The sequence below is a fragment of the Oncorhynchus kisutch genome, linkage group LG10, assembly GCF_002021735.2.
Source record: "Oncorhynchus kisutch isolate 150728-3 linkage group LG10, Okis_V2, whole genome shotgun sequence".
Lineage (NCBI taxonomy): Eukaryota > Metazoa > Chordata > Actinopteri > Salmoniformes > Salmonidae > Oncorhynchus > Oncorhynchus kisutch.
In genome coordinates this window covers 44,522,248-44,537,453 of record NC_034183.2, presented here as the reverse complement: position 1 = coordinate 44,537,453, position 15,206 = coordinate 44,522,248, and the positions used below count along the sequence as shown (strand labels likewise).

At 40.7% G+C, this 15,206-nt stretch overlaps 1 protein-coding gene across 1 annotated transcript; it reads right to left on the bottom strand.

The window, feature by feature from the left end:
• Positions 1–365: 365 nt before the first annotated feature.
• LOC109898186 (60S ribosomal protein L36) lies at positions 366–12,185 on the bottom strand. Its single transcript, XM_020493049.2, has 4 exons — positions 12,092–12,185; positions 1,530–1,624; positions 989–1,123; positions 366–492 (listed from the first exon to the last, which is right to left on the bottom strand). The coding sequence occupies exons 2-4, from the start codon at positions 1,620–1,622 to the stop codon at positions 403–405; spliced, it is 318 nt and encodes a 105-aa protein (XP_020348638.1). The 5' UTR covers positions 1,623–1,624; positions 12,092–12,185; the 3' UTR covers positions 366–402.
• Positions 12,186–15,206: the final 3,021 nt, after the last annotated feature.

Sequence of the window (15,206 nt, the reverse complement as noted above, 5' to 3'; positions counted from 1 at the left end):
CATATCGTTGCCAATTTCTGCAGAAAGAACAGGCTGCCGGTAACTGTTGTTTATTATTGGCTATCCCATCACCTTTGGCATGTCTAACAATGCATGCAACTGTACTACTAGAAAGTACACTACCCAGGCGATTAGACACTCAAGATTTTAATACAAGTAAATGTCTTATTTAGACACAGACGTACCCAGAGACATCTGAAGAGCTCCACTCCAATGTCTGCAGGCATCTCACCCTAGTAAACTTGAAAAGACATGCAGCCTACAAGGCATATGCTCAAAGATAAATTTAGAAAATCAGTTCAAGTCCATTGCTAAGCATAGTTCGACTTAGTCATTCTGAAACAAGGAAGGAGCTGACAACTCTCCATTTTTGAAATACAAATATTTATTTGCAAGAACCGCCTAATCCTTCTTGGCAGCGGCTTTCCTCATGGCAGCCAGAACGTTGCTGAGCTCTTCCCTCTTTCTCTTGGCGCGGATGTGAGTTCCAATCTGTGGAGCAAACACACATTAGAATGTGCAATGGGAGAAACCCAACAAATGCATCTGCAACTTTCACAGCAGGTTAACTACCATGGTCAGGATGAAATTAACACTGTAGCATGTTTCTGGGACAGTTATGTCAGCGACAAATTCAGTAATCAGCAAATATGGGGCTAGCAGTCCAATAATACAAGAATGGTTGGACAAACTATAGGAGAATAATTCTACTGATCCAATAGTTTTGATTCATCTTACCAATAAATTCTCCACAAAGGAAACAGTCCATCACATTTCAGAAAGCTGCCCACTTGACAGCTGCACAAAATGCTAGACATTCCCAAACAAATGTCTAATACAAAATCTGTTTGGTTTGAAAAATGTACTTATTAGTTCTCAAACTGTCACAAGAGAGCAGCTGCAGAAAGCTGACGTCGACAAATGCATCCATACTGCCAATACCAACGCATACACACAACCAGTTTAGTAGCAGGGGAATCATACATACCCTCTTCTTGATGAACTTGAGGGCACGCTTGTCCTTGGAAACTTTCAGCAACTCCATGGCGCGTCTCTCGTAGGGGGCGAAGCCGCACACCTCACGGATCATGTCACGCACGAACTTGCTGTGCTTGGTCAGACGCTGAAACACAAAATCAGCGAAGAGACACTGAGTTAGATGCATGCATTAGAACTAACAGTAACTGTGGCCTATGTTTCAGCCATATTGTGGACCACTGGGCCCATTATCTCAAAAATAACAGGTTCAAACATTTGATGTGGTCATCTACTTTGTTTCAGAACATATGTATATGCATGTCGCTAATGTAGAGACAGACGAAGTGAATCCTGAAACCCGGCCCTCAATCACTACACTGGTGGCAGCAATGGGATTAGAACACAAACTTGAACCAGCACCCAGCAGTTCTAGGACAAGCAAACAACCTGTGGCAAAGGGTCCAGACCCTTTACCAGAGGACATAGTGACCTGAGACTCTACCAATACAACACTGTGGTTGTCATGTTTCTATCCATTCAGATGAACTCACCCCTCGCCTACGTGCATGTTTCGGTGCAGTCACATTCTTGGTTACAGGGTGGCCTTTACTAAGGCCCACGGCCATAGGATACCTGATAGCCATGTCTGTGGAAAGAAAGAACAGTCAGTCAGTGGTGCCTGCACCACATGCAATTGCTTTGGAGTTGTTCAAATAATATTAAATGTCTATGATCAATAAATAATCTAAATCTTAACATTTCACAAGGCCTGATTATTTAATTACCTACATCATGTTATCCCTTTGGAACGCAACATCACGTCGATAAAAAAGATGCCTAAGTTGGGAAAATGTAAGGCATCTAGGGCTTATGTTAACTTTGATTGTGTTGATGAAAACACTATGCAACATTATCGGCAAGAGACTTGATGCCTATTGTGCCAAAGAGATTTAGTTGTTAAACGGGAGTGACGAGTGTGTTGATATAACGGTAATTGTTAAAATTCCACTTTAACCACCAGAATTCGATACAGTTATTCAAGCCAACATATTAGGCATTAATTAAGAGTAGGCAAAGTGATTGTCAGACAAAAATTATATCAAACATGTCACCATTGCGACATTTGATGTACAGCCACATTCACAGTGGTTGTCTGAAGCATGCTATTGGAATTCACAGCTTGATGATGCCTCATCGTGATTGACGTTACAAATGATTGGAATAACCAATGAGCGTCAATCTTTCCTTTGCAGTACCTCAAACTGACGTGATTACCAGCTGAGAAACTTAAAGAGTTCATTTGACTCCTGGTTCAAAGTTAAATCTAGGCAGTGTCTTAACATCATCCGACAACCTACAGAGTTTTTTTGTTGTCTTAAAACAGGTTTACAAGATTCCTAGGACCTTTTCTAAGATGCTTTGTGGATACAATCCCTTGTCTGGCCTTACCAGAATAATTCAAATCTACAATGCCATCACAGTATTGTCAACTGCAATGAACATTTAAAGGACAATTACACCACCCTATTCACACCCCCTTAACTCTTTCCACATTATGTTGTGTTAAAGTGGATTTAAAAATAAAAAAAATGTAAAAGGTCAATGGTCTACACAAAATAGATAAGTATTCAACCCAGAGTAAATACTTTTGAGAAGCACCTTTGGCAGCAATTACAGCTGTGAGTCTAAGAGCTTTGCACACTGGACTGTACAATATTGTTAAATGTTTTTCCTACACAGCCATTTAAAGTTTTTTAAAAACAAGGCCACTCAGGAACATTTAACTAGGCAAGTCAGTTAACAACTAATTCTTATTTACAATGACTGCCTACCCCGGCCAAACCCAGATGACACTGGGCCAATTGTGCGCCACCCTATGGGACTCCCAATCACGGCCAAAATTGATACTCCAGTGTGTCTTTGCCGTTGTTGAAAGGTGAATGTCTGTTTGGCTCTATCCAGTTTATTCTTATCATTAAAAAAACTCCCTAGTCCTTGCTGATGACCAGCATACCCATAACATGCTACCACCACCATGCTTGAAAATATGAAGTGGTACTCAGTGATGTGTTGTATTTGAATTGCCCCAAACATAACTTTGTCCTGAATACAAAGCTTTAATTTCTTTTACATTTTTTGCAGTTTTACTTTAGTGCCTTATTATAAACAGAACATATTTATTCTGTACAGGCTTCCTTCTCACACTGTCATTTAGGTTAGTATTGTGGAGTAACTACAATGTTGATCCATCCTAGTTCTCCCATCACAGCTATTAAAACTGTTTTAAAGTCACCTTTTGCCTTAAGGATGATATCCCCTGAGCAGTTTCCTTCCTCTCCAGTAACTGAGTTAGGAAGGACGCCTGTATTTTTGTAGTGACTGGGTGAGATACCATCCAAAGTGTAATTAATAACTTCTCCATGCTCAAAGGGCTATTCAATGTCTGCTTTTTTTTTAAATCCATCTATCAATAGGTTCCATTTTTTGCAAGCTATTGGAAAACCTTTTTTTTTTTTTTTTTACCTTTATTTAACTAGGCAAGTCAGTTAAGAACAAATTCTTATTTTCAATGACGGCCTAGGAACAGTGGGTTAACTGCCTGTTCAGGGGCAGAACGACAGATGTGTACCGTGTCAGTTCGGGGGTTTGAACTTGCAACCTTCCGGTTACTAGTCCAACGCTCTAACCACTAGGCTACCATGCCGCCCCGCTACCTCCCTGGTCTTTGTTTGAAATTCACTGCTTGACTGAATTGTATGTGTGGGTTAGAGATGAGGTAGTTATTCAAAAATCATGTTAAACACAGAGTGAGTCCATGCAACTTATTATGCGACTTGTTAAGCACAGTGTTACTCCTGAACTTAAGTATTCAACCCCTTTATGGCAAGAATACATAAGACATTTTAGCTTTTCATTTTTAAATAATTTGTCAAATATAAATCCCCTTTGACATTATGGGGATTGTGTGTAGGCCAGTGAAACACTACATTTAATAAATGTTCAATTCCAGCTGTATTAACAAAATGTGTAAAAAGTCAAGGGGTGTGAATACATTCTGGGTCTTTCTATAAACTAGGGTAAAAGTGAGGATTTCCTACTGCTGTTAAGTCATTCATGGTAATTTGATATTTATGTCATTGCATTTATGGCACTATAAGTTGTCGTTATATCATACACTATGTGAACACTCCTTCACATCTGTTTCTGACAGGTGTGTAAAAATCGAGCACGGAGCCATGCAATCTACCTAGACAAACATTGGCAGTTGAATGGCCCGTACTGAAGAGCTCAGTGACTTAACGTGGCACCTTCATAGGAGGCCACCTTTCCAACAAGTCAGTTGGTCAAAATGCTGCCCTGGTCAACTGTACGTGCTGTTATTGTGAAGTGGAAACGTCCAGGAGCAACATAGGCTCAGCCGCAAAGTGGTAGGCCACACAAGCTCATCGACCGGGACTGGTGAGTGCTGAAGCGCATAAAAATAGTCTATCCTCGGTCGTAACACTCACTACAGAGTTCCAAACTGTTAGTCGGGAACTTCATGAAATGGGTTTCCATGGCCTTGCAGCCGCACACAAGCCTAAGAAAACCATGTGCATTGCTAAGCATCGTCTGGAGTGGTGTAACGCTTGCCTCCATTGGAAATGTGTTTTATGGAGTGATAAATCACACTTCACCATTTGGCAGTCCGACGGACAAATCTGGGTTTGGCGGATGCCAGGAGAACGCTACCTACTCAAATGCTTTGTGCCAACTAAAGCTTAGTGGAGGAGTAATGGTCTGGGGCTGTGTTTCATGGTTCGGGCTAGGCCCCTTAGTTCCAGTGAAGGGAAATCTTAACGCTACAGCATACAATGGCATTCTTGATGATTCTGTGGTTCCAACTTTGTGGCAACAGCTTGGGGAAGGCCCTTTCCTGTTTCAGCATGACAATGCCACCGTGCACAATGCGAGGTCCATACAGAAATGGTTTGACGAGATCGTTATGGAAGAACTTGACTGGGCGAGCCCTGACCTCAACCTCATTTAACACCTTTGGGATGAATTGGAACGCTGACTGCGAACCAGGCCTAATCGCCCAACATCAGTGCCCAATCTCACTAATGTTCTTATGGCTGAATGGAAGCAAGTCCCCACAGCAATGTTCCAACATCTAGTGGAAAGCCTTCCCAGAAGAGTGGAGGCTGTTATGTCTGCAAAGGGGGGACCAACTCCATATTAATGCCCATGATTTTGGAATGAGATGTTCAACGAGCATGTGGCCACATACTATTGTGTATATTAAGAATTCATCTGTTAAAGTAAACATTGAACTTGAATCTAGCTGTCAGACAATATTTTGTATAGAGTTCTCAGAAAAGGCAGTGTAACTAGGCAACACTTCATATCTCCTTTTGTTACAGGGTGAAAACAGTTTATTGGCACACAAATCCCCCAAAATGTATGCGGTTGAAAAATCAAATGCTTCTAGCCGAAACAGTCACCTTTACCTTGATACCTAAAATCGATACTGTCGTTAATAGAGCCCGACCAATAGCATTTCACATAAATATTTATATCGGTCTTTATGCCACCACTAAAATATACATAGGACTGACCCTATTTAGTCGATTGTTTGGTTGATAGGCTGTTGGTCGACCAAGATTTCTTTAGTCGAGAGGTCGCAATGAAAAAAATCCCATGGTGCATAAGACACCTGTCCGAGTGGACAAATCCATTGCGGAGGCCATGGGGATAGCACAGTCCATCACGCTAAGACATGTGATACTGAAATTGTATATGCTTACATTGTGTAAAAATAAAATGGTGAAACACTCATCTATTTTTATAACCAATACGCTTTCTCCCGCGTTGGATATGGTCACTGTCCATGGTTCTGAAACAACCTAGAATTGGTGCCTTTCCCTATGTTGCTGTGTCCATAATAGCAAAGTTAAGACAGCATGTTGGGATTGAGTAGAATACAGCAGAAGCAGAGACTAGGAAACAGCCCTTACCATAGCCTAATGTCTAAGAAAATTGAGGAGCGAGGAAACCTACTTTAATTTTAGACTATAAAACCCATAGCCTGGCTTCATAAATCATCCTTAGCCTTTTGAAAGTACACAGACCCCTTGCCTTTTCTACATTTTGTAATGTTACAGCCTTATTCTAAAATCCTCATAAACACACAATACCCCATAATGACAAAGCGAAAACAGGTTTAAACATGTTTGGGAATGTATTTAAAAAAAATTGAAAGCGCCTTATTTACAAACACTACCTGTCAAAAGTTTTAGAACATCTACTCAATTCAAAGGCTTTTCCCTTATGTTTTACTGTTTTCTACATTGTAGAATAATAATGAAGACAAACTATGAAATAACACATATGGAATCATGTAACTACAAGTGTTAAATCAAAATCTATTATATATTTGAGATTCTTCAAAAGTAGCCACCCTTTGCATTCTTTCAACCAGCTTCACCTGGAATGCTTTTCCAAAAGTACCCACACTTGTTGGCTGCTTTTCCTTCACTCTGCAGTCCAACTCATCCCAAACCATCTCAATTTGGTTGAGGTCAGGGGATTGTGGAGGCCAGGTCATCTGACGCAGCACTCCATCACTCTAATTCTTGGTCAAATAGCCCTTACACAACCTGGAGGTGTGTTGGGTCATTGTTCTGTTGAAAAACAAATGTCGTCCCACTAAGCACAAAACAGATTGGATGGCGCATCGCTGCATAAGGCTGTAGTAGCCATGCTAATTAAGTGTACCTGCAAAGCACCCCCTCACCATAACACCTCCTTGTCCATGCTTCACGGTGGGAAATACACACGCGAAGATCATTCGTTCACCCACACCGCATCTCAAAGACATAGGTTGGAACCAAAAATCTAATTTGGACTCCCAACCAAAAGGTCAAATTTCCACCGGTCTAATGTCCATTGCTTGTGTTTCTTGGCCCAAGCAGGTCTCTTCCTCTTATTGGTGTCCTTTAGTAGTGGTTTCTTTGCAGAAATTTGACCATGAAGACCTGATTCACACAATCTCGTCTGAACAGTTGATGTTGAGATGTGTCTGTTACTTGAACTCTGAAGCATTTATTTGGGCTGCAATTTCTGAGGCTGGTAACTCTAATGAATTCGTTGTTTGCAGCAGAGGTAACTCTGGGACTTCCTTTCCTCATGAGAGCCAGTTTCATCATAGCGCTTGCTGGTTTTTGCAGTGCACTTGAAGAAATGTTCAAAGTTCTTGACATTTTCCAGATTGATTGACCTTGTCTTAAAGTTGCAAAATATCACATTTACATAAGGATTTAGACGATTTACTCAGTACTTTGTTGACGCACCTTTGGCAGCGATTATAGCCTAGGATCTTCTTGGGTATGATGCTACAAGCTTGGGGCACCTGTATTTGCAGAGTTTATCCCATTTTTCTCTGTAGATCCTCTGTCAGGTTGGATAGGGAGCGTCGCTCCACAGCGATTTTAAGGTCTCTCCAGAGATATTTCATAGTGTTCAAGTTGGGGCTCTGGCTGGGTCACTCAAGGACATTCAGAGACTTGTCCCGAAGCCAGTCCTGCATTGTCTTGGACGTGTGCTTAGGGTCGTTGTCCTGTTGAAAGGTGAAACTTCGCCCCAGTCTGAGGTCCGGAGCAGGTTTTCATCAAATATTTTTGCTCCGTTCTTCTTTCCCTCTCTCAGTCCCTATCGCTGAGAAGTGGCTTCCATCTGGCCAATCTACCATAAAGGCCTGATTGGTGGAGTGCTGAAGAGATGGTTGTCCTTCTGGAAGGTTATCCCATCTCCATAGAGGAACTCTTGAGCTCTCTTTTACTCAGTTTGGCTGGGTGGCTAGCTCTAGGAAGAGTTTGATGGTTTCAAACTTCTTCCATTTAAGAATAATGGAGGCCACTGTGTTCTTGGACCTTCAATGCTGCAGAAATGTTGAAGTACCCTTCCCCATATCTCTGCCTCGACACAATCCTGTCTCAGAGCTCTAGAGAGACATCCTTCCACCACATGGCTTGGTTTTTGCTCTGTCATGTATTGTCAAATGTGGGACCTTATATAGACAGGTGTGTGCCTTTCCAAATCATGTCCAATGAAGTGGTAGAAACTTGAGGTCGACCGATTAATTAGGGCCGATTTCAAGTTTTCATAACAATTGGAAATCGGTATTTTTGGATGCCGATTTTTTTGTAATTTAAAAACAAAATTTTTGCACTTTTATTTAACTAGGCAAGTCAGTTAAGAACACATTCTTATTTTCAATGACGGCCTAGGAACAGTGGGTTAACTGCCTTGTTCAGGCGCAGAACAACAGATTTTTACCTTGTCAGCTCAGGGATTCAATCTTGCAACCTTACGGTTAACTAGTCCAACACTCTAACCACCTGCCTCACGAGGAGCCTGCCTGTTACGCGAATGCAGTAAGAAGCCACGGTAAGTTGCTAGCTAGCATTAAACGTATCTTATAAAAAACGATGAATCATAATCACTAGTTATAACTACACACGGCTGATGATATTACTAGTTTATCTAGCGTGTCATGCACTGCATATAATCAATGGGTGTGCATTCGCGAAAAAGAACTGTCGTTGCTCCAACGTGTACCTAAGCATAAACATCAATGCCTTTCTTAAAATCAATACACAGAAGTATATATTTTTAAACCTGCATATTTAGCTAAAAGATATCCAGGTTAGCAGGCAATATTAACCAGGTGAAATTGTGTCACTTCTCTTGCGTTTATTGCACGCAGAGTCAGGGTATATGCAACCGTTTGGGCCGCCTGGCTCTTGCAAACTAATTTGCCAGAATTTTACGTAATTATGACATAACATTGAAGGTTGTGCAATGTAACAGCAATATTTAGACTTAGGGATGCCATCCTTTAGATAAAATACAGAACGGTTCCGTATTTCACTGAAAGAATAAACGTTTAGTTTTCGAAATGATAGTTTTTAGTTTCGACCATATTAATGACCTAAGACTCGTATTTCTGTTTGTTTTGTTATAATTAAGTCTATGATTTGATAGAGCAGTCTGACTGAGCAATGGTAGGCACCAGCATGCTCGTAAGCATTCATTCAAACAGCACTTTCGTGCGTTTTGTCAGCAGCTCTTCGCTGTTTATGACTCGCTGTTTATGACTTCAAGCCTATCAACTCCCGAGATTAGGCTGGTGTAACCGATGTGAAATGGCTAGCTAGTTAGGGGGGTGAGCGCTAATAGCGTTTCAAACATCACTCGCTCCAAGACTTGGGAGTAGTTGTTATCCTTGTTCTGCATGGGTAACGCTGCTTCGAGGGTGGCTGTTGACGATGTGTTCCTGGTTCGAGCCCAGGTAGCGGCGAGGAGAGGGATGGAAGCTATACTGTTATACTGGCAATAAAGTGCCTATAAGAACATCCAATAGTCAAAGGTATATGAAATACAAATCGTATAGAGAGAAATAGTCCTATAATTCCTATAACTACAACCTAAAACTTCTTACCTGGGAATATTGAAGACTCATGTTAAAAGGAACCACCAGCTTTCATATGTTCTCATGTTCTGAGCAAGGAACTTAAATGTTATCTTTCTTACATGGCACATATTGCACTTTTAATTTCTTCTCCAACACTTTTTGTTTTTGCATTATTTAAACCAAATTGAACATGTTTCATTATTTATTTGAGGCTAAATTGATTTATTGATGTATTATATTAAGTTAAAATAAGTGTTAAAAAAAATATTAAAAATCGTCCAATTAATCGGTATCGGCTTTTTTTGGTCCTCCAATAATCGGTATCGAAAAATCATAAATCGGTCGACCTTTAGTAGAAACATCTCAAGGATGATCAATGGAAACAGGATGCACCTGAATTTCTCATTCTGAGTCTCATAGCAAAGGGTCTGAATACGCATGTAATTTGTTTTGTTTTTTTGTAACAAAGTTGCAAAACTGTAAACCCGTTTTGGTGTTGTCTTTGCGTTATTGTGAAAAATTGATGACAAACATTTATTTTAATACATTTTGGAATTTGGCTGTAATGTAACAATGTGGGGAAAAACCAATGGCACTGAATTTCACATTACTTTTGGGTTGTATTATAATGCTTGCATGAATATCAAGCTGGAATGTATGTTAATGTCGTTGTAATTAATCAACTGCATTATACTCAAAAATAATTTGAAAAGAGATCCTAACGAATGCTAACCATAAGTTACTTTGTCTGACGCTGTGAGCTAGCATGCTAGCTAGTCCAACTGCTACAACCAAAATAGTGTTTGCTACAATAGCCCAATTTAATCTTAGTGACTGTCTTAATGTTTTATTTATTTCACCTTTATTTAACCAGGTAAGCAAGTTGAGAACAAGTTCTCATTTACAATTGCGACCTGGCCAAGAAAAAGCTAAGCAGTTCGACACATACAACACTGAGTTACACATGGAGTAAAACAAACATACAGTCAATAATACAGTAGAAAAATAAGTATATATACACAATGTGAGCAAATGAGGTGAGATAAGCGGGGTAAAGGCAAAAAAAATGCCATGGTGGTGAGGTAAATACTGGAATGGTAGATATGCAGTGGAAGAATGTGCAAAGTAGAAATAAACAGGCAGGCCTATTAGAAAACATTTATGAAATGTACAGGCAAATCACTACAAAATTCTAATCTCTTATGTTTGAAACCTGCTGTATCTTTGGTGCTATTAGCAATGCTAGCTAGCTAAGTAGCTAAACCTGCTGCATCTGAAAGTGTTTTTAAAAATAACAGCCAATACAGTAATTCACTACGAAAACAGTCTATTTGGAAAGGGCACAATGGTTGCCAGAGCAGCAACTTCAACACAATTTTTGTATTGTTTGTATTACTTTTACTGCTGTATTGTTCGTATATTGTTGTATTTCAAATGTGTCTATCAGTGGTGTTACTTGTAGCTGCTGTTTCTGCAAAAGCGAATGGGGATCAAAATAAATAAGTGATGTGGGAGTGGTTTTGCCAAATGGAATCATGGGAGTTTGAGCAACAGAAACATACTGGGAGTGAGCTAACTAATATCATTCTACAGGTTTTTGACCATCTATTAGACTAAGACAACCAGAGCTAAATAAAACAGGGATAATCAGAAAACTAGACAGCTGGCTATCTACTCCGATTTCAGAGCACTCATCTGAGTGTGACAGAGCAGAATAACTGATGAATTCATGAACACTCAACAACTATTAAATATGGCATGTGTCATTAAACGTGTGCAAAAAAAACAATTAAATTGTTGCCAGCAGCAGATACAGGCAACATCCAAACAGCCTAACCAGCTCTGCTAGGGTGAGTAAAATGGTCAGAGTGAGACTCTTATTTGTGTCGAAGTAGCTAGCCAACGTTAGTTTGGGTGCTTGACTGCCCTCGGATCGACCCTACTTCTTCGGACAGAGCGTCCAGTGTGCACTCCAAAAGCACTTAAATTGAAACGCTCTTAATTTAGAAACGGACAATCGAACGACCACAGCGCGCACTGGCACTCCGGAGTGAATTTAAGAACACACCTAAGATATATTGTATAAATGAATGAACGGGGTTTATGACTGTTGGTAACATTACACAAACTGTGTTGGTCATCACTAAATATTTCATAGTAACCCACATATTAAAAGCGGCGCAGAAGAAGCTAGCTCAACAAGCAGTCTAACGTGTTGAGGCGTAAGCCTCTTGATTAAGCAAGTTAGCGAACGTAATCCAAATATCGCTGTTATAACAGACATAATGCTACCAATGTTAGCTAGATAGCCAACTAACGTAGATATCTAGTAGTTGCTTACTTCTGTCGAGGAAAATGACTAGAGTCCGTCTATATTAGACATACATGCCATCTGACTGTAGTCATTACGGCTCGTTAAGAAAATCCAGCAACAAGGCGATATGATACGATTCTCATATGTAGGGAAAGTCATGTCAGCGCAACAAATTTCCGGTGACGTTACAGCTAAATTATATTGTTTGTCAGCACAATATTGGCGCCATACTTTTGGTAACAACTAAACCGTATGTTGGTTCTATCATAATTGGTGATAAACGAAGGATGCCATTGATTTTGTAAAGATTTCAGCTGATAGTAATTCTTCCAAAAAATGCTTACTTGCTTTCTTTAATGGCGGACAAACCGGAAGGAACGCTTAGCGGTGGAGGCTGGGTCATGAAGGTTTTTAATCAAATGTAAAACATCAGGAAAATCTTTCTAGCGCCACATAAGGGTGTGGACCACTCAGACAGTAGTTTTTCAAGGAAAAACTTTATAGCTAGCTATATAATCCAAAAGTAAATCATTTAGACCTCTCAGCAGTATGAATCAAATTAAATCATTTCTTAAAATGCTTTAAAAACAACTAGTGTAGACTAACAGTGAAAAGCGTTACTTACGGCCCTTCCCAACAATGCAGAGAGAAAGAAAATAGAGAAATAATAAAAAAAGTAAAACACGTAGTAATAAATTCACAATGAGTGCAAAAAGGGTCAATGCATATAGTCCAGATATCTGGTTAACTATTTAAGTTAACTAACTATTTAGCAATCTTATGGCTTGGGGGTAGACGCTGTTCAGGGTCCTACTTGTTCCGCTTGCTGTGCGGTAGCAGAGAGAACAGTCTATGACCTGGAGTCTTTGACAATTTTTCGGGTCTTCCTCTGACAACATCTGGTATAGATGTTCTGGATGTCAGGGAGCGCGGCCCCAGTGATGTACTGGGCCATACGCACTATCAATCAATCAAATGTATTTATAAAACCCTTTTGACATCAGCCGATGTCACAAAGTGCTGTACAGAAACCCAGCCTAAAACCCCAAACAGCAAGCAATGCAGATGTAGAAGCACAGTGCCTTTCACTCCCATAGAAAGGCAGGAACCAAGGTAGAAACCTAGAGCGGAACCAGGCTCTGAGGGGTGGCCAGTCCTCTTCTGGCTGTGCCGTGTGGAGTTTATAACAGAACATGGCCAAGATGTTCAAACGTTCATAGATGACCTGCAGGGTCAGATAATAACAATCACAGTGGTTGTAGAGGGTCAGCACCTCAGGAGTAAATGTCAGTTGCCTTCATAGCCGATCATTCAGAGTTAGAGACAGCAGGTGCTGTAGAGAGAGGGTCCAAAACAGCAGGTCCGGGACAAGGTAGCACGTCCAGTGAACAGGTCAGGGTTCCATAGCTGCAGGCAGAACAAATGTACACTCTATAGCACCTTGCGGTCAGATGCCAAGCAGTTGCCATACCAAGCAGTGATGCAGCCAGTCAAGATGCTCTCAATAGTGCAGCTCTAGAACTATTTGAGAATCTGCAGGCCCATGCCAAATCCTTTCAGCCTCCTGAGGGGGAAGAGGCATTGTCGTGCCCCTTTTCATGATTGTGTTGGTGTGTGTGGACCATGATAGATCCTTAGTGATGTGGACACAGAGGGACTTGAAGCTTTCGACCCACTCACTCTAGATATCCTCATTAAAGCTTTTATATTTGAATAAAGAAAAAAAGAATTGAGTAAATGATCACAACCATTTACAGTGGGGCAGAAAAAGTATTTAGTCAGCCACCAATTGTGCAAGTTCTCCCACTTAAACAGATGAGAGGCCTGTAATTTTCATCATTGGTACAAAAAAAAAGTCTTCAACTATGACAGACAAAATTAGAAAAAAAAATCCAGAAAATCACATTGTAGTATTTTTAATGAATTTATTTGCAAGTATTTGGTCACCTACAAACAAGCAAGAGAGTTTCAGGAGTCAAATAATTGGTTAATGGAGGAGGATAAGAGAGAAACAGAGATGAGGTTAAAAAGATTGAGGTAGGCAGAGGATGGATGTGAATCCATTGAAGATGGCAATAACAGGAGAGAGGGTATGTTGAGGAAGATTGGTGTCAAGTTCAAACAGAGTGAGCCAGACACCAGTTCGAGGTGAAATGGAAGAGGTGGAAGGTATGATGATGAGCTCGGAGCCCAAGCCTTGCATCGATGGACAAGGTTATGATAGAAATATGTTTGGTCCAGCAGGAAAGAGATTTTTGAAGAGGGTGGATCCACGCCTTTTGGCTGATCCATGGGTCGTTTTAGGTTGGGTGGAATATGGTGGGTGCTGTTGAGTCGGTGAAGGCAACCCGAAGTGGACTTGAAATGTTTGTTTGTGTTTCTTAAGATCAGAGGGAGCAGGTGCAACTTGGGGAAAGACCTGTATCTTGCTTTACGCTTAGGTACAGGGCACCATTGAAGGGAGTGATTTCTGGGGTAGAATTAAGTGTGGAGGTGGAGCAATTGAAGTTGAAAATTCCAGGTGTTTGTGGAGCCCACTGTTTGGTGCAATGCAGACCCGGCGGAGAGCTTGGTGAAATAGAGGTGTTCTTTTGAGCTTTGATTTAGTCTTTACCTGACAAAGTAATGTTAGGATATATGAATTATGCTGTTAGAGCTTTTCTGCCAAATCCACTGTGGTGTTATAGGTGTCATGTTTATGGGCATGTCGCAGCACTGTGTAGGAGGAAGATGCACATTGTGTAGGAGGACATGGGGCAGAGGAATGTGTAGTTTCGGTTGAAAGTTGTGTGTGCCAACTGTAGGGGTGCCCATGTGTTGCTGGGGATTGGAGGTGTCCGGTGCGAGTGAGGCAGGTTGAGGTGGCCAAGGTCAGTGTGTAGTGCAGAAGGTGTCGTATGCTGAGGCAGTAAAGAAAGTACAGGAGTGTGGATCAAGGGTGAGTGATTCTGAGAGGATCCCTGTGAATAGTCGAGCTGTGCCAGAACAGAAGGATAGCCCAATGAGTGATATATGTTTCAATAATGTTGGCTTCTTAGCGTTCATAGCAATGGTTATCAACTGTAAGCCACATAAAATAAATGTTGTGGTGGCAGCTGCAGAGAAGTACAGTTGAAGTCGAAAGTTTACATACACCTTAGCCAAATACATTTAAACTCAGTATTTCACAATTCCTGACATTTAATCCTAGGAAAAATTCCCTGTCTTAGGTCAGTTAGGATCACCACTTCATTTTAAGAATGTGAAATGTCAGAATAATAGTAAGAGAATGATTAATTTCAGCTTTTATTTCTTTCATCACATTCCCAGTGGGTCAGAAGTTTACATACACCAAATTAGTATTTGGTAGCATTGCCTTTGATGGGGTTAACCTTGGGGTCATGATAGGGGCTGCACCAAATGTTTGATGTATTATAATAATTGATTACGCTTATGTTGTATTAATAGAAGGGGAAGGGC